Genomic DNA, 22,941 nt, shown 5'->3' on the forward strand with positions numbered 1-22,941 from the left:
TTCACCTAAATAAGACAGATGATACATTATTTCAACATTTTCAGGAAAATTATACATACTCTGTTGGTTATAATGTGAAATTCCAGTGAATTACATTCCAGTTTGTGAATTTAATGGGATAACATGTGAGTAAATGAATAAAGGGGTGTGAAAACATTCGAGAGGCGCTGCTTGTACGGCACGATTTGAAAAAGAAACCATCCAAAGGCTCGACTCTGTTCAAATCCAGTGCAAACGAGCGATGAGAGGTGCAGTAAGTCCCTCCCATCCACGTATTTCTCCGCTTCTGTGAGCCGAGATCTGAACATAACGAACCCAGAAGGCCTGGATGGCCGCCTTTGAATACTAACCAAGTGAAACTTTACACTGCAGGCAATGCAGACAGATATGCAGGCAGCATTTAGTGCTGGGGAAAGACAGTGGGAATCTCCCTATGGTACCCAAACAGATTTAACAGTCCTCGTTACCAGGGAAACCGGCTGGAGGCACTCCCTGTTGAATAATTGATGAGCGGGTGTCGCCTTACGATCTCCCCTCTCTCTGAGCTTGTAGCGGGTTTGAGCCTCAGTCTGAGCCTGAATCCGCTGCCGGAGCAGGAGAGACCTCTAGTGGCTGAAATGTGGAATTACAGAGATCAACAAAGCTGTTCTGGAAAGAGGAAAGGAGTCGTTTTCTGATAATAAATGAAGCTCCTGAACAGAATCCTTTGTTCCTTCGAATGGCCGACAGCAGGGGGAACTGACCTTCCTTGTTTTCCTCCATCTGGACTTCGACGGCAACATTCAGTCAAGTCGATGTTTATGCGGCAAGTGATGTTTATGCAATGTCTGCCCACGTGTGCAGCTGCCTTCACCGCCTACCCAGAGCTCCGGCAGAGGGACGCACGTCAACTTTACGACGGATCCTGTTGGTGTTTCTGATAGAGATTTAGGTTTGTGCTTGAAGAGAAAGAAGTCACCGCTGTAATGCTCTGATTGTGGCGTCTAAACACAATCACACAAACCCCATAGGGGTCTGTCCTGATTTGTGATGCACCTGAGATAATAAAATAGTTTTGAACCAATCTTAATTTCTCTTTCTGTTCGTCAGGAATCAGACATTGTTCTTATTTTTTTAGAGGTTGACTTTTTGATATTTCTCCAAGCTTCAGAAGGTTTTCCAAGTTTTGCTTTAGACTTAAGACAGTGTGTACCTGCTTATCCATACAGGGACGCAGTGGTGGTTGGTGCTTACTTTTAGTAGTCATCGGACAAAAGGCACCGGTTCATCACAGGGCAAAACAAGAGAAGAAAGAAGTCCTTTGACCTTTTGTTTAGGCACTAAGGATCGCCATGTCCTTATGTAAAATCAGTTTCCTTCGTAAGATGGCTGGATTGAACCCAAGTTACAAAGAGTCCGTCCATCCTTTATGGACGGATCTCTCCTTTGAGACGTCTGCAGAACAAGCGAGAGAGTTTAGTTGGAGAACGGGGTATGTGGGTTTTTCCACCTGGACCTGTTACTTCCACAAGCAGAAGACAACAGATTGATGAAAGACGCATTGAACCTGTAAAACTATGAAAACTGCATCTCAAGATAAATTTGATGGAACCAAAATAATATTTCTATCAATCAAACTGTCTTGTCTTTGGTTTAATTTAAAGATCCAGATAAATAAATAGGAACTAAGTACATCTGTGTAATGTCTGAGGTTAGTTTTTTTTTGCCAAGTCTACTATGTCAACACAACACTCTGTATTTATCATTGGAGTTTAGGTAAGATAATTTTATTTATATAGCACATTTTCAGCAGCAAGACAGCTCAAAGTGCTTTACATGAATTAGAAGGAAATGCAAACAAAACCAAAAGAAAGACAAACAGGTAAAACTAAATATTGGTTCCATGTTTAGTAGGAATAAGAATAAGTAGTCAATCATTTATAAACCAATTGGGTTTTCTCTGGATCTCCAGTTTGTTCTGGATTAGTGAGGCATAAAACTAAAAATGTTGGTTCCAGTTGTTCCGGGTTGCTAAGTTTATGACCTTTTTGTGTACGTCTGATCAAATCTTAGCTCAGAATTGAGTCGTTTCCACAGCAAACATCTTTCTGAAACCGACCAGGTACAAAGAAGGCTGGAGAAAAACCTGGAGGGCTACAAGCTACAACGGAGCCCGTCTGGTTGGAAGCTTAAAGACAGGAGGGATGACTCAGGAGTTTTGCACGGCTTTGTAGCTCCGCGTTTCGTCTTGTTGTTTGCTTCTAAAACCAAGCCGAAGCAGGAAAGTCCCCTCACGGTGACCTGGCCACACGGTGTCGGCTTTCCCCAGTCTGGCCTTGTGCGCTGGAGAAGCCGGAGCTTCTATATACAGACCAGATATATTTATGTTTGGCAGCTCTCGTGTCTGCGCCTCTTGTACGCCAAGCGCTTATCATCTGAAACAAATAAAATCCTGGCTTGTTTAGGGAAAACAACCAGCTAGTGAGAAATGTTCTGAAGCTTTGCGTGACACACCCTTGTTGTGACCTTCAAGTCGCACCACACCCATGCGAGTCCATCCTGTTGCATGATTAATGCAACATCTTGAATAATTTAAAGTCGCGGTGTGGATTCTTTTTAATCGTGTTGACAGGAGAAGCAGTTGTTTTTAACGCTTCTCAGTGTTAAATATGGAGGTAATTGCCTTGTTTTCTTATAGTTTAGAGGGGAAAATATGACAGCAAAGTGAGAACCCTCCCATTCGATGTTTTAAATAATAGGTGTGAACACAACACTGAGATTTCATGCGCATTTAAGAAAACTTTAACTTGTAGAAAAGGTTTAGTGTCTTATTTATGTGTCTTATTCCTCTCCATTGTATCGCGATAAGAATTTTGATTTATCGTCATGATACATTTCAGTTATAGATGTTAAATAAAAAATGTTTAAAAAGATGACGGCGTGATTGGAAAAGTCATTTTTGCTATTTTCTCCACAGCATTTACAAGAAAAGCATCAATAAATATTGATAATTTCAAAATTATGATTGTGACTGTTTGCATTTTAGTGATATAAAGCACAATTTTGTAAGTGAGAAGCTTTTTCAGATGAATATTTTTCAAGGACAGTGTTTGTATTTGTGGTACTATGAATGCTGTGCCACCCAGTTATCACCCTGCAAAGCTATTTATTACCTAAAGGACAAGTAATAGTAATAAATAGTTTTTTGTATTGATATTTTTATCATTATCACAATAGTACCACAAAATATTGTGACAAAATTGGCCTTTTTGTCATATTGCCACCATAAATAATGTATTTTATTGTGATTTTATGTGATAAACCAACACAAAGCACAGCTGCCTTCACTGCAATATCCTGAAATAAAGACAATCCAGTGCAAACAATTGTTTGTCCACTTTCTGACTAGATAGATTCAAGCTTTCGATACAGTTTTATACACTAATCTTACTTTAAAATTATGGTTATAACTTAAAATCTGTAAAAAGGTATCTGGTGAAACCCACTGAGTCTCGGCTTGTTTTTCGGTTTTTTAACAAGGTTTTTTTTTTTTTTTTTTTTTTTTTTTAAGATGACAGCAGTCCCTCCTACTGGGTCAGGCAGGTTGAACAATAAGCAGCGGACACGTTCACTGCTGTAATCCTGATTCTTGGACTGTTTTCTAACCTCTTTATTTTTTCACACCCCAGAGTGTGATTTTTGCACCTAAATTATTTCTGCTGTCAAAGTGAGAGATTGACAAAGATGGTGTGAAACGATTGGCGTTTTTATTCATTCTTTTTACTTATTTATTCCTATTTTTGTGCGGTAGTCTGTCATGTATCTCTAATATCATTATCAGGGGTTGACTGACAGAAATCTTGAGCTGCACCCAGACTCGCCTTTGAATGATGGACTTGGATGCTTCGCAGTTGGACACTTAGTCTGCCAAATAAATGTCTGTGGTGCTTTGACTGTTTTCTAATTAAACATAAAGACTTGTAGCTGCTGAATATCCTTCACAACTTGAGAATAATTAATTGAGCCTCTTGGGAAAACTTTAAAGGAACTAATGAGCTGAAAAATGCACCGTTTTAATTCCTCGTCTGGTTTCATGCTATTTCTGCTGATGATTTCATGATGGTTTTTGTCGTTTCCGTCCACAGCGGCTGTGCTGAAGTACGAGAACAACGTGATGAACATCCGCCAGTTCAACTGCTCACCTCATCCCTACTGGCTGCCCAACTTCATGGATGTTTTCACCTGGTCTCTGCCGTTTGTCGGGGAGAAAGGCAAGTGCCGCAGTCGCAACATGTTAAAGGGAGTTTATTTAAATTTCCTAAACAAATGCGGCGAAGGCTATGCTAGTTTGCATGAAGCAAAAAGCTGATTAATAACTTTCTGCCGCTTCTTTAGATGAACAATAAAACCATACAGCTCGATTACTGTCTCTTTAAATGATGAGGAAAAGTCCAGGTTGTGATGTCACTGCTTTGGAGGCTTCTGGTTGGTCAGCTGACACATTTGAGTTAATTGCCAAGATATCAGGAAGAGAATTATGCAGCTGCACAAGTCTGGTTCACCCTGGGAAATGTCCAACTACTTCATTGTCCAGGAAGGAGACGGGTTCTGTCAAATCAGACCCAGAACAAAAGACCTTGACTGAAGCTGGTGAAACAGAGAGCACAGCTAACATAAAACAAAACACAGACTGCAGTTTGCAAATGGAGATATGTCCCGTTATCTGATGAAACTAAAGTGGAACTGTTTGTCCAGAATGTCATTTGGAGGACATTAGTTTCATCCTGTGATGGTGATCTGACATCCACTTTTTCTCCTTCTGTGGATAATACCGATCACTTTTGAGTCACTGAAGAAATTCAAAATGCAGTTCTCTACATTTGCCAGCAGGTGGCCTAACCACCTTTAGAATCACAAATAAATGATTACACTGAAACTTTTCTTCTACATTAAAATCTTCACTGTAAATCTTAGAAGCCTTTTTTTTTTTTTTTTTTTTTAGTTATCAGCCTTTCTTTGCTTCACTTAAACTGGATTCCTCACCAGAGTAGCCAGGCAACATCTTCTGTACTGACAATGAAGAAATTCTGGGTCATGTAACATCAAAATGGAAGATGTATATTTATTTCCTTTCTCTATTCCAAGTTATTTTCCCGTCAGAAATGGGGCTGCTGTAAAACCATAGAAGAAGAACTACTAAAGCAGCAGAGAGCGAGGGGCCAGGATCCAGTTGGGATTTATTTATTTTTCCTAGTCAGGTTCCTGACGGATTCACATCAACAAGAAGGCAATGCTTTTGTTAGTTTGTATATCCTGTAGTAGCTGTAATAAATTAAATAAGAAACATTTTTAAAAATACATGTATTGTCCTCCCAGGTTACTTTGTTTACGGCAAATGAAATGGAAATTCTTGGTCGTGTGAAAACTACTTTTTCAGGACTGAATTAATACAATAGAGCTTTTAGCAGTGGGCCAATAAGCATCTGATCTTTCTGCACAAAAATCTAAAATGTAGATTTTCCCTGAGTCTAGCTGTAAGGTCTCCTTTTAAATGCAAATATGCAACGATTTAAAGAGAATGTTTGGGTTAATTAATAAAAAATACTTTGTGTTTCAGCTTGTTTGTGCATACAGGATCTGACTCTCCTCCTGCTGAATCCAATCACATAAACAGTTATAGGTTTGACCCTGTTTGTTCTCCTCTGTAATCAAAACCTCTTGTTCTTCTTTTCTTCAGTGACTGAGATGCTCGTGAACGTGTTGAGCATTTGTTCCAACGACGAGCTGACGACTGACGAAGAGCTGGACGGTGAGTGCCGCTGCAGTTTCACTTCAGCTCCTCTAGAGGGAGACATTCTGCCACTCATCTGTTGTCTCAAACCTTAAACTTCCTCCTCAGGTTTAGGTCCAGAGAACCTTTGGCTTCAAAATGAAAAGCAGTTATTTGAATGTAAAGTTGCTAGTGTTGTGTAGCAGTTCTCGGCTGCTGCAGGTTTTTTGCCATCGCGTCAGAGGAGGTTCAGTTTATCTCCAGTCACATTTTTTCCAGTTTTCCTGCGTTGACCCTTATTGGCAAACAGGAAATGACCTCACCCCGTCTTCCTCCTACTCCTCGTTTTTGCACGGGGATTCGGCGTTCGGCTGTTTCTCACACAAGTCGCATTTTTTAAATTTCTTAGTTTGCGGATCAAAAATGTTGCTTTGTTGAATGAGTTTACAGCCTCCGGCAAATTATTTTCACTTTCTCCAACTTTTACACCTTTTGTCACGTTAAAGAGCTGAAAATCTAATGTATTTTATTTAAATTATATGATGAATTGATACAAAGCAGTACATTGTTGCGAAGTGGACATGAAATGAGGCTTAAAATCAGTTTTCTTTACTGTGATACCTCTAACTACAATCTATTATAATCAATAGCTTCAGAAATCACTTGATTGGCAATTTAAATAATTGGTAACGTAAACTCTGTATAAATAAAGCATTTCTGTTGGAGAACATTAGTAAGGGCTTAAAGCAGAGTTTGATTTTAAAATAATGTCCCAAAACATACTGGACTATAAGTCACCATTTTTTTTCCTAGTTTTGCTGCAGCTGCTCTTTTGACTGATCTGACCTATGCTCCAGAAAATTCAGCAAAATAAACTGCATTAGATAAAAGCGTGACCGTGTGTTAGAATGGCCTAGTCAAAGGCCAGACATTTGGTCCAGCCGAGAATCTGGCAAAGCATGAAAGTGGCTGTTCACAGATTCTCTCTAGATGCTCAAAGCTGGCGGAGACATACCACAAAACATGCATGCCACACTTTTCAGATACTTAACTGGAAATAAAATCTTTAAACATAATAATAATAAAATACAAGAAAAATGTTTGTGACAAAATGTGAATAAGTTCCAGGGGTGTGAATACGTTTGCATGGCTTTGTAAATTTGTTTTGTATCTGGAGCTTCAATTGTAACAGTTTTTATAATAACATTTATCCAAGTTGACTAAAGTAAATTTTCTTAGATAATATCAGTTTATTCAGACTTCAGATCACATGAACGGTTTTTAGCCGTCCTCTAACATCGGTTTCATCGACTCCCTCAGGGATTTCAGACCCTCTCACTCCGTTTCTTTGCCTTTTTCTTCACTTTTAAAGCCACTTCAACTCTTTTTCGTTTTCAGTTGTCAGTGTTGCCCTTCGAGGTGTTTAATTATTGTCCTTCCTCGCTCACCTCCGCCTTTCCAGTCCCCCTGTGATCTCTGGTCATCTTCTCCCTGCTGTCGTTTCCGTGATTCCTTCCTTCTTCACTCCATTCTCTCACTGCTCTTCTCATGCTGGAATATTGTCACTACTTTGGTTTTGCTCATCTAATCTCTTTGTTTCTTCATGTTTTGCAGAGTTTTTCCCTTTCATTTGTTGTGCTTTTTCTCATCTCTCCTCCGCTCATCTTTCATTCTGCGGCCATCCACTGATCTCTGTCCTCTCTCTTTGTCTTCTCTTCTGGGGTTGTTTCATGAGAAGGACAGCTAATATATCCCCCCAAAAAAGGTACAAAACGCTAGTCGAGTCCTTGTGTGTACGCAGCATCGGCTGAGCCTCCTGCCGTTTGTGAACTAACTTCACTCTCCTAACAATCTGTCCTGAATCTCTGTGGTGGAAGTGTAATAGTCTTACGAACCAGTTTTTAGCTAGCAAAACGCCGAAGGTGAAAACCAACTGATGAAGCTATCAGTTCTCTCATTTTTACTCCACTCCCATCATTCTTTCTTTGTTTAATTTCCCAAAACTGACTCCCTGAAGGATTCAAGCTGTTCAACCAAACAAAACAGGAAAAATCCACAGAGCCTGAGGTCGTCCAAACATGCCGATCTGACATGTTTGGACACAAACCAGGCTGTTTTCACAGAGGATGCACGCCGCTGCACCGAGTCTGGGGAATAAACGCTAGCATAGAGGAGAGACGCGGTTGGCATGGCAGTGCTGAGAAACGCTCAGGTGCTGTGATGTGTATAATCTGGTTTTTGGGAGTTTAAATAACAGCATTATGGTTTTCATGTGTTGCTTTTATTGTTAAAACTAATAGTCCGACAAAACGCTCGTTATCTGTCCGCTGTCTGACGGCACCAGCCTGGTTTTGGTCGGATTTTCACGTGGCTTCCATGAGCTGCCTTCAGTTACTGATTTCCCATGAAGGAATGATTACACAGCCCACAAATTATCCTTTTTTCTTTACAGACTTTTCATCATTTGGTGATTATATTCAGCTCTCAAAAAAACTTGCCAACTTTGCATTTTATGGGTAAATAATGACACTTTTTATGCAAAGTTAGCACTTTTATTGCAACTTTTAAATCAACTTTGCATTAAAAGTGTCATTATTTAACAAATGACACTTAATGACAGCAGTCATAAACATTCATAAAGACTAATTCATGTTTACAGTGTCATTTCAGTTTTATGCATCCCTTCAAATAAAGTGTTACCAAATTTAGACACCAGTTTCTCTGATTTTACTCCTTATAGGTTTATGTTTGGTAAAATGAACACTGTTCTTTTAGTCTATGAACTACTGACAACATGTCTCTGAAATTCCAAGCAAAAATTTTGTATTTATTTACAGAAACTGAGAAACGGTCCATATAACAAAAAAATGAGTTAAATAATGCAGAGAAAACAAGTTTATATTCATTTAGAAACAACAAAACTAATGTTTTAACTCAGGAAGAGATCAGGAATCAATATTTGGTGGAATAACCAGCAGGTTTCAAAGCAGTGGGTTTTTTCCAGAGATGTATATTAGGGCCTAAATTCACAGGAAAAGAAAGAATAAATAAATAATAAATAAATACGTCGCATCCAGTCATATTGATGCTGCCATTTTCCAGCTCAGTCATGATTTCAGATTGCGATGAAACCAACAAAACCACATCATCTACAAAACAGTAGAGACCCAATCCTTAGTGGTTCAAAACAGATCCTTTTAACACTTAAATGTCCATGAACAGAGGTCAAAGGGCAACCTTGGCGGAGTCCAACTCTCACCGGAAACGAGCCTGAAGCTCAAACTCTGACTAAATAAGAGTTCAAGCCGACAGAATTATGCCAGAAACCTGTTGATGTCTAGAGAAACATGGATGAGCTGCAGCTCATATGAGTGGGGGCGTATTTATATATTTAACCCCTTCATGCATCCTAGTCACTGCAGTGGACAGCTGTCTAAAAGCCATTTTCTTATGCTTCTTGTGGATTTTTATGTTTTAAATGCACACAGACCACTGAAGTGGACACCAATGCATCATAAAATACACTATCAACTAAAAAAAAGAAAATTAAAAAAGAACATTTTTCCCTACTTTCTTTATGCCTTAGGAAAATAAAAAAAATTGGAAAGAAATCCTGACACAAAGGCTCATAATTCGTGCATGAAATGGTTAATTATATATCAGTTTAAGTTTAATTTTGACTGTGTGGTTTAGATAAAATCCACTGAAAGAAAAAAAAAATCAGCCTTGTAGTGAAGTCATTCCCTCCTGATAAAAAACGTTTCAAATCTAAAATATTAGACTTTGGTGCCTATAATGAGTGTATTTTAAGTTTTTAGCCCTTTATTTATTTTTTATTTCATTTTAAATCAGTTCCAGTCAGATAGTTAACCCAATTAGACAGGAAGAAAAACATTGAAAAATGACACTTTGACTTCTTGGAAGGGAACGGAAAATTTAAACAAGATTTGGTTTAAATTTTCTTCTAGTTATCAACATTAAAGCTGAACCATTTTGTGACCTCTGACCTCTGCTTTTTTAGGTGCCACGGCTTCTGCCAGAAAGGAGGTGATCCGCAACAAGATCCGTGCCATTGGGAAGATGGCCCGGGTATTCTCTGTGCTCAGGTAGCTAACCTCATGCTGCCGGGCGGAAAAAGATTTAATTCTGCTTAATTCTTAAGCGCCACAGTAGTTTCCTCCTGTTTTTTGGTTTTGTTTTTTTTTTTAACTGAAAGCTTATCAAACTATCCAAAAACCAAGAACTTAGTTTCTTGTTCTCCTGCCAACATCAGTTAGAGAGAGGAAGGGGAACAAATGAAGGCGGCAGCGTTTTCCTGCTGTAAATCTGTCTGCTGTGTTTATGCTGAAGTTTGAACCTCAGACAGTTTTAGACCAACAGCCAATCAGGAAGAGGCAGGAAGAGACGGGCAGGAAGCTGTGATACTCATAGCAGCAGCAGAAGAAGAAGAGTCTGATGGTCAGAGGAGGAGAGGAGGAGTGGTTCCTCAACCATCTGTCCATCCATCTATCCATCCATCCATCCATCTATTCATCCATCCATTAATCTATTCATCCACCATCTGTCCATCCATCTATCCATTAATCTATTCTTCCATCCATCTATCCATCCATCTATCCATCTATTCATCCATCCATTAATCTATTCATCCACCATCTGTCCATCCATCCATCCATCCATCCATCTATTCATCTGTACATCTATTCATCCATCTATCCATCCATCCACCATCTATCCATCCACCATCCATCTACTCATCCATCTATCCATCCATCCATCCATCCATCTATTCATCCATCCATTAATCTATTCATCCACCATCTGTCCATCCATCTATCCATTAATCTATTCATCCATCCATCCATCCATCTATCCATCCATCTATCTATCCATCCATCTATCCATCCACCATCCATCTATCCATCTATTCATCCATCCATCCATCCATCTATCCATCTATTCATCCACCCATCCATCTATCCATCCATCTATCCATCTATCCATCTATCCATCCATCTATCCATCCACCATCCATCTATCCATCTATTCATCCATCCATCTATCCATCCATCTATCCATCCATCTATCTATCCATCCATCTATCCATCCATCTATCCATCCACCATCCATCTATCCATCTATTCATCCATCTATCTATCCATCCATCTATCCATCCACCATCCATCTATCCATCTATTCATCCATCCATCTATCCATCCATCTATCCATCTATCCATCCATCTATCCATCCACCATCCATCTATCCATCTATTCATCCATCCATCCATCCATCTATCCATCTATCCATCCACCATCCATCTATCCATCTATTCATCCATCTATCTATCCATCCATCTATCCATCCACCATCCATCTATCCATCTATTCATCCATCCATCTATCCATCCATCCACCAGCCATTTTTCATCCAGCCATCATAAATTAAAAAAATCTTGATTCTTATATTTTGTTAATTTTTCCTTAAACTCAGACTTGAACCTTTGGGCCTCGGTTCTGAAAGCGCTCCAGGCCCACAGTAGAACATGTTGGTGGCAGCATTATGCTGTGGGATTTCATTTCTGCAGTTTTCTCTGATATTTTGTTGATTTGATGAAGTTAGCCGTCCTTTTCAACGTTGCTCCGACTGCAAACAACAGAGGAATCAGACGAGTCCAGAACTGGACCAGACAGCGGGTCTTTGGGTCGACACCTTTATGACATACTGACCTCAGGTGTGACACCTGTTCTGTTTCAGAGAGGAGAGTGAGAGCGTGCTCACGCTGAAGGGGCTGACCCCGACTGGCATGCTGCCGAGCGGAGTGCTGTCCGGTGGCAAAGAGAAGCTGCAGAACGGTAAGACTGCGACCTCTGACCCCCTGACCTGCTCTCAGAAGAACCTAACCAGGCGCCAGCTCAGTATTTGGAATATCCTGTTATCAGTTTAGCTGTAGCTCCTCTGAGTTATTGAAATGAATTAAAAGCTGCTATCTTCTCCCCCACCAGCTACATTTCTTTGGTTTCATTGTTTTCTTCTTGAATGTGTCCTCTCTTAACGTCCGGCGTTATTGCTTCTGTTTTCCAGTCCCTGTTTGCTCTCTTCCACTGGTCTTACTCAAATATTACCCATGTGTTTTCTTTCTCCTCTTTCTCTCTGGAAACTGCAGGTACATTCGGTTGTTGTGCAAGTATTTTGCTGTGTTTTGTCTTCAGATGTTCTGTCTTTAGATTTATGTTCACTCTCAGTTTCACAAACCTTCTCTGCAGGTTTTAAGAAGCTTTATTGATAAGAAATTTTAGGATTATCTGTATTCTAATGATAAAGCAAAAATTACCTTGTTCTCAACTTAAAAGCAGATTTATGTAGATTTGTAGCCTCATTGTCCCTCTAGAAAAAACACGTAAAAACCAATGAAATACATTTATTCAACAATGCATTAGTTTAATCTTACTACTGAAAATTAAAATGATAAATTTGATCTTAAAAAATAATTGTCTTTCTCAGATTTATCGGTGGTTAAGCTAATTTTTGTTTGGTTCTTTAAACTTTGAAAACATTTAGCGCAGTTAGCTTCCACTAAACTAATTTTTCTGAATAAATTCTAAAGCGCTAATTTACTTGCATGTTTACAAGTAAACTTTATTAAACTTAAAGTTGAATAAACTTTGATATCTGCTGTAGTATTTGTTATCAACTGCTAGGAATCCTTCAGGTAGCTAGCCGGTTACATTCATGCTCTTATTTTGAAACTGCTTAAGCAGTTTCCTCTCCTCATGTTCTCCACCTGTGATGCGATACAGGAATTTCCAGTTTTTCTCTACCCAGAATGCATTGCTGTAAAACTACAGGCTGTAGTTTTGAATGCGAATCAGCATAATTGAAATTAGTGCTTTAGCATTAGCTTCTGCTAACTAACATGTTGGTGCCCGCTAACACCTTAGCGTTAGCGTAACTAACTTCTTAGTTAGCAATGCCCACAACGTTTTTTTATTTATTTTTGTATCGTTTCTTATTTTTGTTTTGGAGTCTTTGTTTTATTTAAATATTTGGTGAAGATAAATTGACTTTGCGGGATTACCAATTAAACGTTTCTGAACTTTTTTGGCCATCTAAAACAAATTAAAGCATAAATAAACCATTCTTCAGTCATTTAGATTTCTGTAGGGATTTTTAGAGTTGTAAATTTTTATTTTAAATTTTTTTTTTTGCTACAGTAAATGTTCTCAAACTAAGGGTTTTCCAGAAACGTCAGTGTGAAACATGCTACTGCATGCATATTTACCTGATAACATCACCTCTTACAATAATACCTTCAGACAGGCTCTTTAACGAGGATGTGTAAAACCGTCAGAATTGCGTAGACTCATCGTGGCTCTCGCCTCATTTAGCCGATCACCTGTGATTTTTCCATCTCAACCACGTTTTTATTTGTGTTGTTGGTTTAGTTGGAGCTCATCCTCTCGGAGCTTTGTGCCGTTTCCTCATGTCTGTGTTGTGTTTTATCTAAATGTAAAACTCCCAGGTTAGTAATCGGTAAGTGGCTGGAAGGTTTTCTTCACGCTCGGCCAGTGATTTTGATATTTAGCATCAAAAGAGGCTGAACCCGTGTGTTATCCTGTGGTGTCCATCTGATTATTTGTTTTCAATATTTCTAGTCTCATTTCCAGCAGAAACAAATGGTTTTCCAACATTTTTTATGTCATTTTTTTTCTAAGGATTTATTTATTTTTCCTGCCACTACATTCATTCGTTTGACACTTTTTCTTGAACCTTAACCCTTTTCTCCATGATATTTGCTGCCACTTCTCCTCTTCCTCCCTTTTTGCTAACATCCTCGTATTCTTTTGTCATGAAATGTGGAGATGCCGTTAACCTTTTGTTGTCGTTATTGGCTGTCTTTGCTGCTCATTGACTTGTTCCTGGGACACAATGACCTCCTCCTGCTCACCTCTCTCGTTCATTTTGCAACCCCCCTCTTCTTCTCTTCAGCTACTATTGAAGCTATTGAGGCTGACGAAGGTAAATGGGTCTAGCCGCCCTCTTCTGTTGCTTTTTCATGGCAATAGACAGTCGGTGGGGTGGGTGAGGGAGGGCGGGCGGGTTTTGGCCGGGTTCTTCCATTCATCTCGCTGGTGCTTGAGTAGAACTGTGGCGTAGTTTAGAGCAAGAAGTAAGTACGTTAGATCATGTGGTCGAACGTTTTAAAGGGGGACCAGCTTTTCATAGCAGAGATTTCATGATCACAGATTGTCCCTGTGGTTTATTGTTGTTGTTTTTTTTTGTGCGTGTGTGTGTGTGTTTTGTTTTTTTTTTATTATTCGGGTGAGCGCAAAGCAAAAAGACAAGACATCACTGCAGAGTTTGTGACTGAAAATGTCTGTGTTGCATTTCAGAAGAATTGCCAAATGACGTTTGTTTTCGAAGCACTGGTAAGCGAGAAAACCGTCAGATGTAGTTGCACTTGAAGAAACTCATTTTTCACGCTCACAAAATGTGGAAGGTGTGAATATGTGGGTATTATCAGGTCTTCTGGAAGCGCTGCCGTGAATTTCTGCCTCCTGGAAAACACAGTGGCTCCTTAAAAACCTGATTTTATGCGTCAATTATTGTATTCTTGTGAAAACACAACCAAATAAATGCTTAGGGATTTCAGAAATACCCTCTAAGGGTTTTTGTTCAAAGAAAAGAGCGCTAGTAAAGTCAGAGATTGCAATACTTTACAGAACTGTGCAGAAGTTTTAAATCGCAACAAATGTCTGTATTTTCTTTCCACACTGCCAGACATTCTTGTAATTATTTAAAATGTGCTGGACCAACATTTCCTCTGCCTTTCAGAGTTTCTCTTTTGACTTTAGCTGCTTCTTTTTTATTAATTTCCAACCCATTTCAGTGTCAACCCAAATTAACGATAGCGGGTTTTTTTTTTGTTGTTGTAGTGGAAAATAAAACAAAGGGAATGTTTACTCTCATGGATTTCACTCACTTTTCTGTGTTGCTACTCATTTTGTAACATATTCCTATTTTTTAAAAACAGTTTTCTGTTTAAAACGGTAAACAATTCTTCCCTGTGGTTCCAGATTGGACATTATTATCCATTTAATGTGGTGCTTTTCTAATTTAGAGTCAAAAAAGTGCATTTGAAAAAGAGTAGTAAAGCTAATAGTTGATTTATTTCATACTCCCACTCCAGTCCTCTGGTGCCATTCTCCTGCAACCTTTGGATGCATCCCTGCTCCAACGTGCCTGAGTCAAATGAACAGGAGGTCTGGTCACTAGCCATTTATTTGATCCAGGTGTGTTGCAGCGAGGATGCAAACAAACCACTGCAGGACAGAGACATTTATTTCCCTGCTCCAAAGGATTTTCTGGATCATAACAGGAACAAGTTCTTCTCAAGAGTCCTGTTTGCGTCCAGATAAATGGGGGGGAAAAGGAATAATTAAAAGAAAAGAATCAAGTCCTGACAAAACACCTGAGAACTGATGGTTTTAAAGTCCACAGGAGACAAAAAAGCAGCCAAAGTCTAAAGAAAAACCCCAAAGAAGCGCCTTAATGACGCCTGCAGAAGTGATGATCAGCAGCATTTTTGAAGCTTACAAGCAAGTCTGTCTTTTTGGAAAACTTTTTGCACTATAAACGCCAAGTCACATTTCCTCTGATGAAGACTCAGCTTCATCGTCTACCTCTTGCGCTGCCCTCACACAACCCTATGAAATCTTGCTATGAAAGCCTCTTAGTGTTTCGTCCCCTTTGAAACGGCTGAAGCAGTTGTGCATTGTTGTTGCATTTATCCTCTAATCGCTTTCCGAGCTGGAAACCCAAAGCTCCCGGGGAGAAATCTGCATTAGATTCTCCCCTTTTTGGAAAGGAAAAACAAACCTGCACCGCTTTTCTTTGGTTTGCGCAAGAACAACCTCAACTGCGAGCTAAATAGTAGTGCGCCAGCTGCTATTTACGTTGAACCTGTCGGGCGCTTCCTCTCGAACCCCACAGAGGACAGTCCACTGTAGTGTCCAGACTCTTCTCTGCTTCTCTCTCTCTCTCCATGTCGGTCTCCTGTGGCCCTGCTGTGTCGTGTTTCCTTCCTGTGAGCTGCTAATAACCTGTGTCTGACCTGTGCTATGCAGCAACACAACTACGCTACCCATCATGCCCTCCTCGTAGACTATATGACGCCCCCTGCTTCCTCGTCTTAACAGAGGGTCATCTTTTGTTTCTTTTGCGTCATGCAAAGAGGCTTTATGAGAGGTGGAAGTGATGAAATGTGAAAGCTTTTGCTCCGTTTAGGCCTCCTGGTGACTTCCATCCCTCATAGCTGCTGGTAGATCCTAATTGCTGCATGCTCCAAGCAGACGTAGCGAGTCGTTAGCACCGTCAAGTGTCTGTAGTGTTTCAGTCTCAACGTGGTTTCTATTCTGTGGTTGTGTCTCAGTGGACTCCACTCTATTATTTTGTTCTTTTCCCCTCCTCCCTTTGTTCTCCTTTATTTTTCTGTGTGTCTCTGATCATTGTCTTTTCTCCTTTTCAAACTGTGATGTGACGACAGGGAGATCTGGATGTTTGGGGTCCTCGGGCTTTGTCTTAGAGTTTTCTTGTTTTTATATACTGCCTGAAAACACAAGACTTACCACGAAACAGAACAAAAATAAAGCAAAAAAACAGCAGAGCAACATGTTCTACGTACTTCAGATTTTCTTTGTAAAGCATATTTTAGTGGTAAAGTGAAAACCTGTCGACCCTGATGCCAGCAGCCCCTTGTTATAGCTTTAGGAGGATCATTTGACCCTTTTGTTCCTCTTTTCATCTGATAAATGATGTCAAAGTGACGCTCTGTTAAATAAAATGAGGTTAAGTATGGTACATGTTTCTACAACACATTTAAACCGTTTTAATTATGTGGAAGTTTATTGAAATGTTGTAAAACAACAGTTCTGGTAAAAGTAGCTACAATTTTCTCTGGGTAGAGTCGCATGAGAAGCTATTTTGTTATACAAATAAGCAAGAAATGGTAATATGGCAAACCTTTAAAAGACCCAAGAAAACGCCAAATAAACTCACAGGAGCAACAGTTAAACATGCGTGTTGAGCTGTTGCTGCATTACATTTTAATGCTCTTCATCACATTCACTTTGAATTCAAGTTGTAAAGTGATTCATTTTAATAAAATCCAATTATGCACTGCAAAAAACACAAACTCTTCCCAAGTATTTTTGGTCTAATTTATAGTGCAAATGTCTTGACAAAAGTCAAAATTACAAATAACCTTTTAGTAGGAGCTTAATATTGACTTAATGTTGAATTATTGACGAGTTCCACTGGCAGATTATTTCACTTGTAACATTGGAAAAATGTTATAAGTGAAACAATTTACCAGTGAAACTTGTAGCTTTTTTTAATCGATATTAGATAATTAGATAATGCATCACTCAGTCAATGACCTTTTCATTCAGAGAGAGAAGAAAAACAAAGAAGCACTGCCGAGTTTATCCAGATAACGTCAGCGGTGGCTTCTTCATTGGCTCCATCCGGGAAACAAACATGGCCGCACAGAATCTGTGGACTGTTTACACTTTCTAAACATGAAGCCCTCAAATGATCTACAACGATCCCATCACAGACAGTCTTAAAGAGGAGCAGCAAAAGCAAATGAGGTGGATTAGCAGTGTGCAAAACTGTGACAATATTCCGCAAATGGTGCAAAAACACAATTTCGCCATTACAGTGTTTCCATTAAGTTAGAAAGGCACAAGTGAATAAGTTTGTTCACACTACAAGTCATTACAGAGCATGATGCACCATCATCCTCTTACTACTTCCTGTCTTCTTCTTCTTCTTCTTTGTGGTTTGCGCCAACAACATCCTGTTGTTGATCATGTGATTTGTGTAATTAAAATAAATAGAATAAATACATTTCGATAAAATACCTCATCATAGCGGCAAATCCTGAAAACTAAGCAAATTTATTTTAGAAATGTTAAATTGTGACGATGGAAACGCAGCGTGAGGAACAGGCAGCATAAACACAGAGGTCATGTGAGGAAAGCTTGAGAGATTTATGAATAATTTCTCATGTAACTCTACCCAGAAGGTGAACATGAACATTTTCGTAAAGGTGACTTTAGGACTATCATCCTGCGCTCATTATTAGCACAAGGTTTGGCTTTAGTTTTATTTATTTTTGTTTGTCTTGGACAAACTCTTGTTTTCATTTCCAGTTTTCAAGATCAGCTACTTTTATGATTCTCACGATTTTATTCCTCCCCTTCTAAAACCGCCTCTAATTTCCTCGTCTTTTCCGCTTTTCCTCCCCCCTCCACGTCTCAACAGCCATCAAAGGCTTCTCCCCTCAGCACAAGATCACCAGCTTCGAGGAGGCCAAGGGCCTGGACCGCATCAACGAGAGGATGCCGCCGCGGCGGGACGCGCTGCCCTCGGACGCCAGCCTCAACTCGCTCAACCGGGCCCTGTCCTCGGAGACCAACGGCACGGACCCCAAGGGGAGCACCAGCGCCGGCAGCGGAGGCAGCATCCAGTGAAGGCCAGCAGCAGCAGCAGGCGCCGCCTCGGCCCGCGGGGCTGCCTGGCCCCCAGCCTCACCACGGCCCGCCACCGCACAGGAGGCGCAGCAGGGGGGTGAAGAGGAGGAGGAGGAGGAACGTTGGGGGGGCTGGAGTGTGGATGGGGGAGGCAGCAGTGGCTGAAACCTGGGGGGTCATCTCACTTGCTCTAGTCTTTTAAAATGCCTTCATAATATTAGTTCCTAGTCAAATCCGCTAAGTTATTTGCCGGGTCACATTTCCGAGCGGTCGGCCCGACCGCGCCTCACTATCACAGTCCGTCAGAGAGAAACGGGGAAGAGAGAGAGACCGTAGAGTTTGTGTGGTTTGTTTGTATTTTATTTTTCTTAAACGACCCTTTTTCTCATTTACACCGAAACGGAAAGTCGTGTAACTTCTTACTAACTATTGTACGTTTACAAGAACACAGCACTAAAAAAAGGAAAGAAAAAAAAAATAGAGAGAGAGACAAGGACAGAACATGAGAAAGGCGATGTTTTTAAAGATATAAGGGTGTACAAACTAAATAAGGACTATTTATTGATGACTTTTGTTTTTGCTACTCTTATAAAATAGCTCTGAAATTAATTAGGCAGTCTTAAAAATATATATATATAAAAAAAAGAATGTTGCAATGTTGTCGAAATGCCAAATAATAGAACGTTTTATGGTTTTTGTACATATTCTGCTTACCTCAGGTTCTTTTGGTGTGTGCTTCAACCTGATTTTTCTGTATAATGGTTAAATAACTCAGTAATTAATACCTATTTTCTTGAGTTTCATAACTGGAATTTACACTTACCTATCTATCATCTGCAGATATGTTTATTTTTTGTCTCTATCTGAATGGTGGGGACTTGGGGTGGGAGGGGGAGGAATATTTTATTTGTTGTTTGTTTTTTTTTGTTTTTTTGTGGCTTGCTGGAATTGAGTGTTAAATTTTTCTCTTTTTAAGTATTGCGAACAAAGTAAAAATAGAGAACCTATATTGTGTAAGAAAAAAAACTGAGTATGATAATAAAGTGTCTGCCTATGCATGTTTTATAAAAATCAAAAGGAATTAGAAAACCTGAATACCTTGGCTGTGGAGGCCTGTTTTGATATATTGCGCTTTAGTGAACATATACTGGAAACGTATACTTGCATACTTTGAATTAACACCAAGACGCTCTATGCCTTTGACTCTCCTTTTGTTTTGTAATTGAAGCATTTCATTATCGAAGACGGATGAGAAATCCTATTTTTAACCTGCGCTTGTGAGTGCATTCAGTCCAGTTAAGCATGTTTGGCAATTCTCGTGGGGTGTGTGGTCACATGTGGATCTCCCAAAAAAAAATGCATGATTAGCTGTTTGTGTCCTATAAAAAGTGAAAATCAATTTTTTTTTTTTTGTTTTAAGTTTTTTTTGTTTGTTTTGTGCCACAGAAAGTGTAATTTGATTCCTCTTATAATCTTATTTGGAACTTTGCTTTGTATATCAGTTACAGGTTTGATACTGCTCAATACTTTAAGATGAAACAACAACAACAAAATATATATATACATATATATACTTAGATCTTTTTTAAAGAACTGCTTTAAGTGCCCAAGTAATTCACTACACGACATGAAGCCTTGCTTTTTGTAATTTAACTCCGAAAACTGTTGGCAGATGATGATGATGATGAGGCATGCACTTGCAACTATGAGAAGTATTTTATATAACTGTTCAATAAAAATGTGCATGAATTTCAACATGAAATGAAACCTGTGTTGTGTGTGAGTGTATATGAACTCTTAAGTTGTTTTTTTTGTTTGTTTTTTTTAAGTGTAGAGTTTCCAGGTCAATTTAAAGTACAGGAGAACATTTGTGTCAAATTATTAGTTTTGTAAATTTGTCCTTAGGTATAACATTTTAGTAATATTTATCTAAAGGTTTTGTTTTATGTTGAAAACACACCAAAATATACAAGTTCATCTTGATAAGACAGAGTACTACTGTAGTACTAAATGTATTTGATGTATTTGTCAGTATTTCAATACAAAACGTGCAACATTTTATACTATACAGATTTAGTACATTCACTCAATTAAGTTATTTCTCTTAATTTTGATGGCTATTGCTTAAAGCTAATGAAAACATTCAGAAAATTTCAACTTTACACCTCAGAACATGTAAGCTGCAAGCAGCATCGAGCTGGAGTCTCATGTGAGCTCCATTCACAAAAACTGAACCTTTTGATAACTTTTAATCCCACATACTTGGTCAATAAATGGACATGTTGACCAAATTAAGCCGATAGCTCATATTCCCTAAAAGGAGTTTGTTGAAAGTTTGACATGTCTGAATAGTCAGAAACACCCAAAAATAGCCTTTTAACCAAAAATGGTCAACTTCCTGTTGGGCTTTAGACTTTTCTTTCTTGTTTCAGAGGTTTCTGAGTATGTACAAATTTTCAGCTCTCTAGCCTATATAATGTTTGTCCTGTTTGGTCCCGACTATTTTTTAATTCCAATAAAATAGTGAAATTCCACAAGTTTGGTGTGTTTTCCTCCAAAATGTTATAGTGTAGAGAAAAATAAGAAACATTTTAACCAATAGGCCTAAACAGTGCTTTTGCTGCTCAGGTTTAAATACACTTGTACTGTAGAAATCTGGTTCAACTTTTATTAAAAACATGTTTTTTACATAAAACTGTCACTATGTTGTGATAGTTTATGAGACAGATAAGCTATTTTAAAAAACTAAGTAATTTTCTAACAGATATTTACTACTAGATATTCCTGTAGTGCTAAAAAGTTAGCCCTTTCCCAGTGCTAACTACAGAAATGCACAGCTTGCTCAGAAACAACCAATCAGAGCCAGAAGGAGGGTTTTAGTGCTGTCAATCATAGACATGAATACGTTGTCAATCACGATCAGAGCTTCCGGTTTGCTGTCATTCACTGTAACAGGTCGCCGCGAATGCTAACGCTAGTTAGCTTAGCCACTGATGATGGCGGATAGACAGCTTTTCTGTAATGGTAAGTTTTTTTCACCGTCATGAGCACATTCAGCAGTGTGTGCCAGAGGTTTACTGAGGACGGTTTTAACAAATATGGAAAAGCTTTATTATATATGAAAGTTAAATAACCCAGCTTCACTTTTAGCTCGCGCGCATTGCTAGCTGTGACGTCAACCATCTTCTCCGTAATTTGCTGTCTTTGAACTTGATAAAACACAGTGGACCAATATCACCAGGGCTGGACCACAATGTGTTTTTTCCACTCTTCCTCCAGGCTTCAAACCTTGACCAAATTGAAAAATTACCTTTTTTCTCCTTGGTCGAGAACTATTAAAAAAAATAAATAAATAAATCAAATGTAGCTTTTCTGATGAGACGACTGACCAAATTTCAAGCCTAAATTACGCTGAGAAGCAATTTGCTCAGGAACTACAAACCAAAATCAATGGGATGAACAAGTTTCTGAAAGATTTTAGTAGAAAGCGTTATGTCTTTGGTTTCCCATTGTGATGAGTTTTAAGTTGCATAATTAACATTTTGAAGCGGGACCTGTAAACATGTGTCCCAGGAGATCCTCTGGCTTCTCTCGCTCTCCAAAGCAAAGACCTTCCTCATTGTGAAGCTGACAATCGGTCCACACGTTCTCTTGCTGCAAACCTCGCTCTTTTAAAATAAAGATCCCCAAAAAACAGGATGTGAGCCTTCACTTCCTCTGATTCGAGTATTGTGCTTTGAACAAAGCCGAAAAAATAAAACCTGAGAAATTGCTTATCGCTTAGTTTTTTTTTCCACATTTGCAGAAGACGGTCTTGTTTTTGGGAGTGAGGTGTGTGAAAGTATTTGAGCGAAGGAGCGGATATTTGTGATTCTTGCGTGGTATTAGGGTTGTGTATTCTTGGCTTTGTCTTCCAAGTTTAATCAAAGAAGTCACAGAGGTTGATGGGGAGGAAACACCTTTGTTGAAAACCTGCCAAAGAGCAACTTCCCCTCTACCAAGTCGGCACCTACCTATTCGGTTCAGACGAACGGTACACAAGGGGAAAAAAATAAAAGTCAACACAAACCACAGCCAAAGACATGAGCAGATGATGGGTGGGTTTTTTATATAGTCAAGGTTTCTGAATATTTTCCTTCCACATCCTTTTCCAGGCTCAGTTTTCACAGATTTTGTTTCCACAAGCTACTGCTATGGACAGAATATCATAGCAAAAGTCTTCTGGGTTGTCGACATTTTTTTATTCAGCGGACTTGAAGTTGCAGGGATGAGTTCAGGTAAAGTTAGAGTCATGCTACAGCTATTCATTGAGTAAATGTTCAGCAACTCTTCTTCTCAGATGATGCCATCTACATAAAACTCTTGAAAAAAATGAAGAGCCCACTGCACTGAACCCGACTAAAAACCTCCTGGTTTTTCCACCAAATATTGATTTCTGAACTCTTCCTGAGTTAAAACGTTAGTATTACAACGACCAAGAAATTCAAATTAGTGCATAAATCTCTCTGCAGCCTCATCAGTACACACAAACGCTAACATAATGACCCGCTAAATCTGTGAATGGAAATTAATTTGGAGCTCTCCGTTTGAATAGACAGCATGTCGCTCAGTTTTTTTGTTGTTGACTCATTTCTGCAGGCCTCAGTGAGGAATTTAGA

General features: G+C 39.1%; 1 protein-coding gene across 1 annotated transcript in view; it reads left to right on the forward strand.

Annotated features, from left to right (window-relative positions):
- LOC106922390 (protein phosphatase 3 catalytic subunit alpha) overlaps window positions 1–20,050 on the forward strand; it is a 96,176-nt gene extending 76,126 nt beyond the window's left edge. The window contains exons 9-13 of the mRNA XM_014994766.2: window positions 4,125–4,250; window positions 5,717–5,788; window positions 9,771–9,855; window positions 11,505–11,602; window positions 18,075–20,050. Coding sequence (XP_014850252.1) covers window positions 4,125–4,250; window positions 5,717–5,788; window positions 9,771–9,855; window positions 11,505–11,602; window positions 18,075–18,283 — 590 coding nt within the window. The 3' untranslated portion in view covers window positions 18,284–20,050. The remainder of the gene's footprint in view (window positions 1–4,124; window positions 4,251–5,716; window positions 5,789–9,770; window positions 9,856–11,504; window positions 11,603–18,074) is intronic.
- The last annotated feature ends 2,891 nt before the right edge of the window (window positions 20,051–22,941 follow it).

The sequence above is a fragment of the Poecilia mexicana genome, unplaced genomic scaffold (genome assembly GCF_051168715.1).
Source record: "Poecilia mexicana isolate PSO_F unplaced genomic scaffold, ASM5116871v1 scaffold_18, whole genome shotgun sequence".
NCBI classification, from domain to species: domain Eukaryota; kingdom Metazoa; phylum Chordata; class Actinopteri; order Cyprinodontiformes; family Poeciliidae; genus Poecilia; species Poecilia mexicana.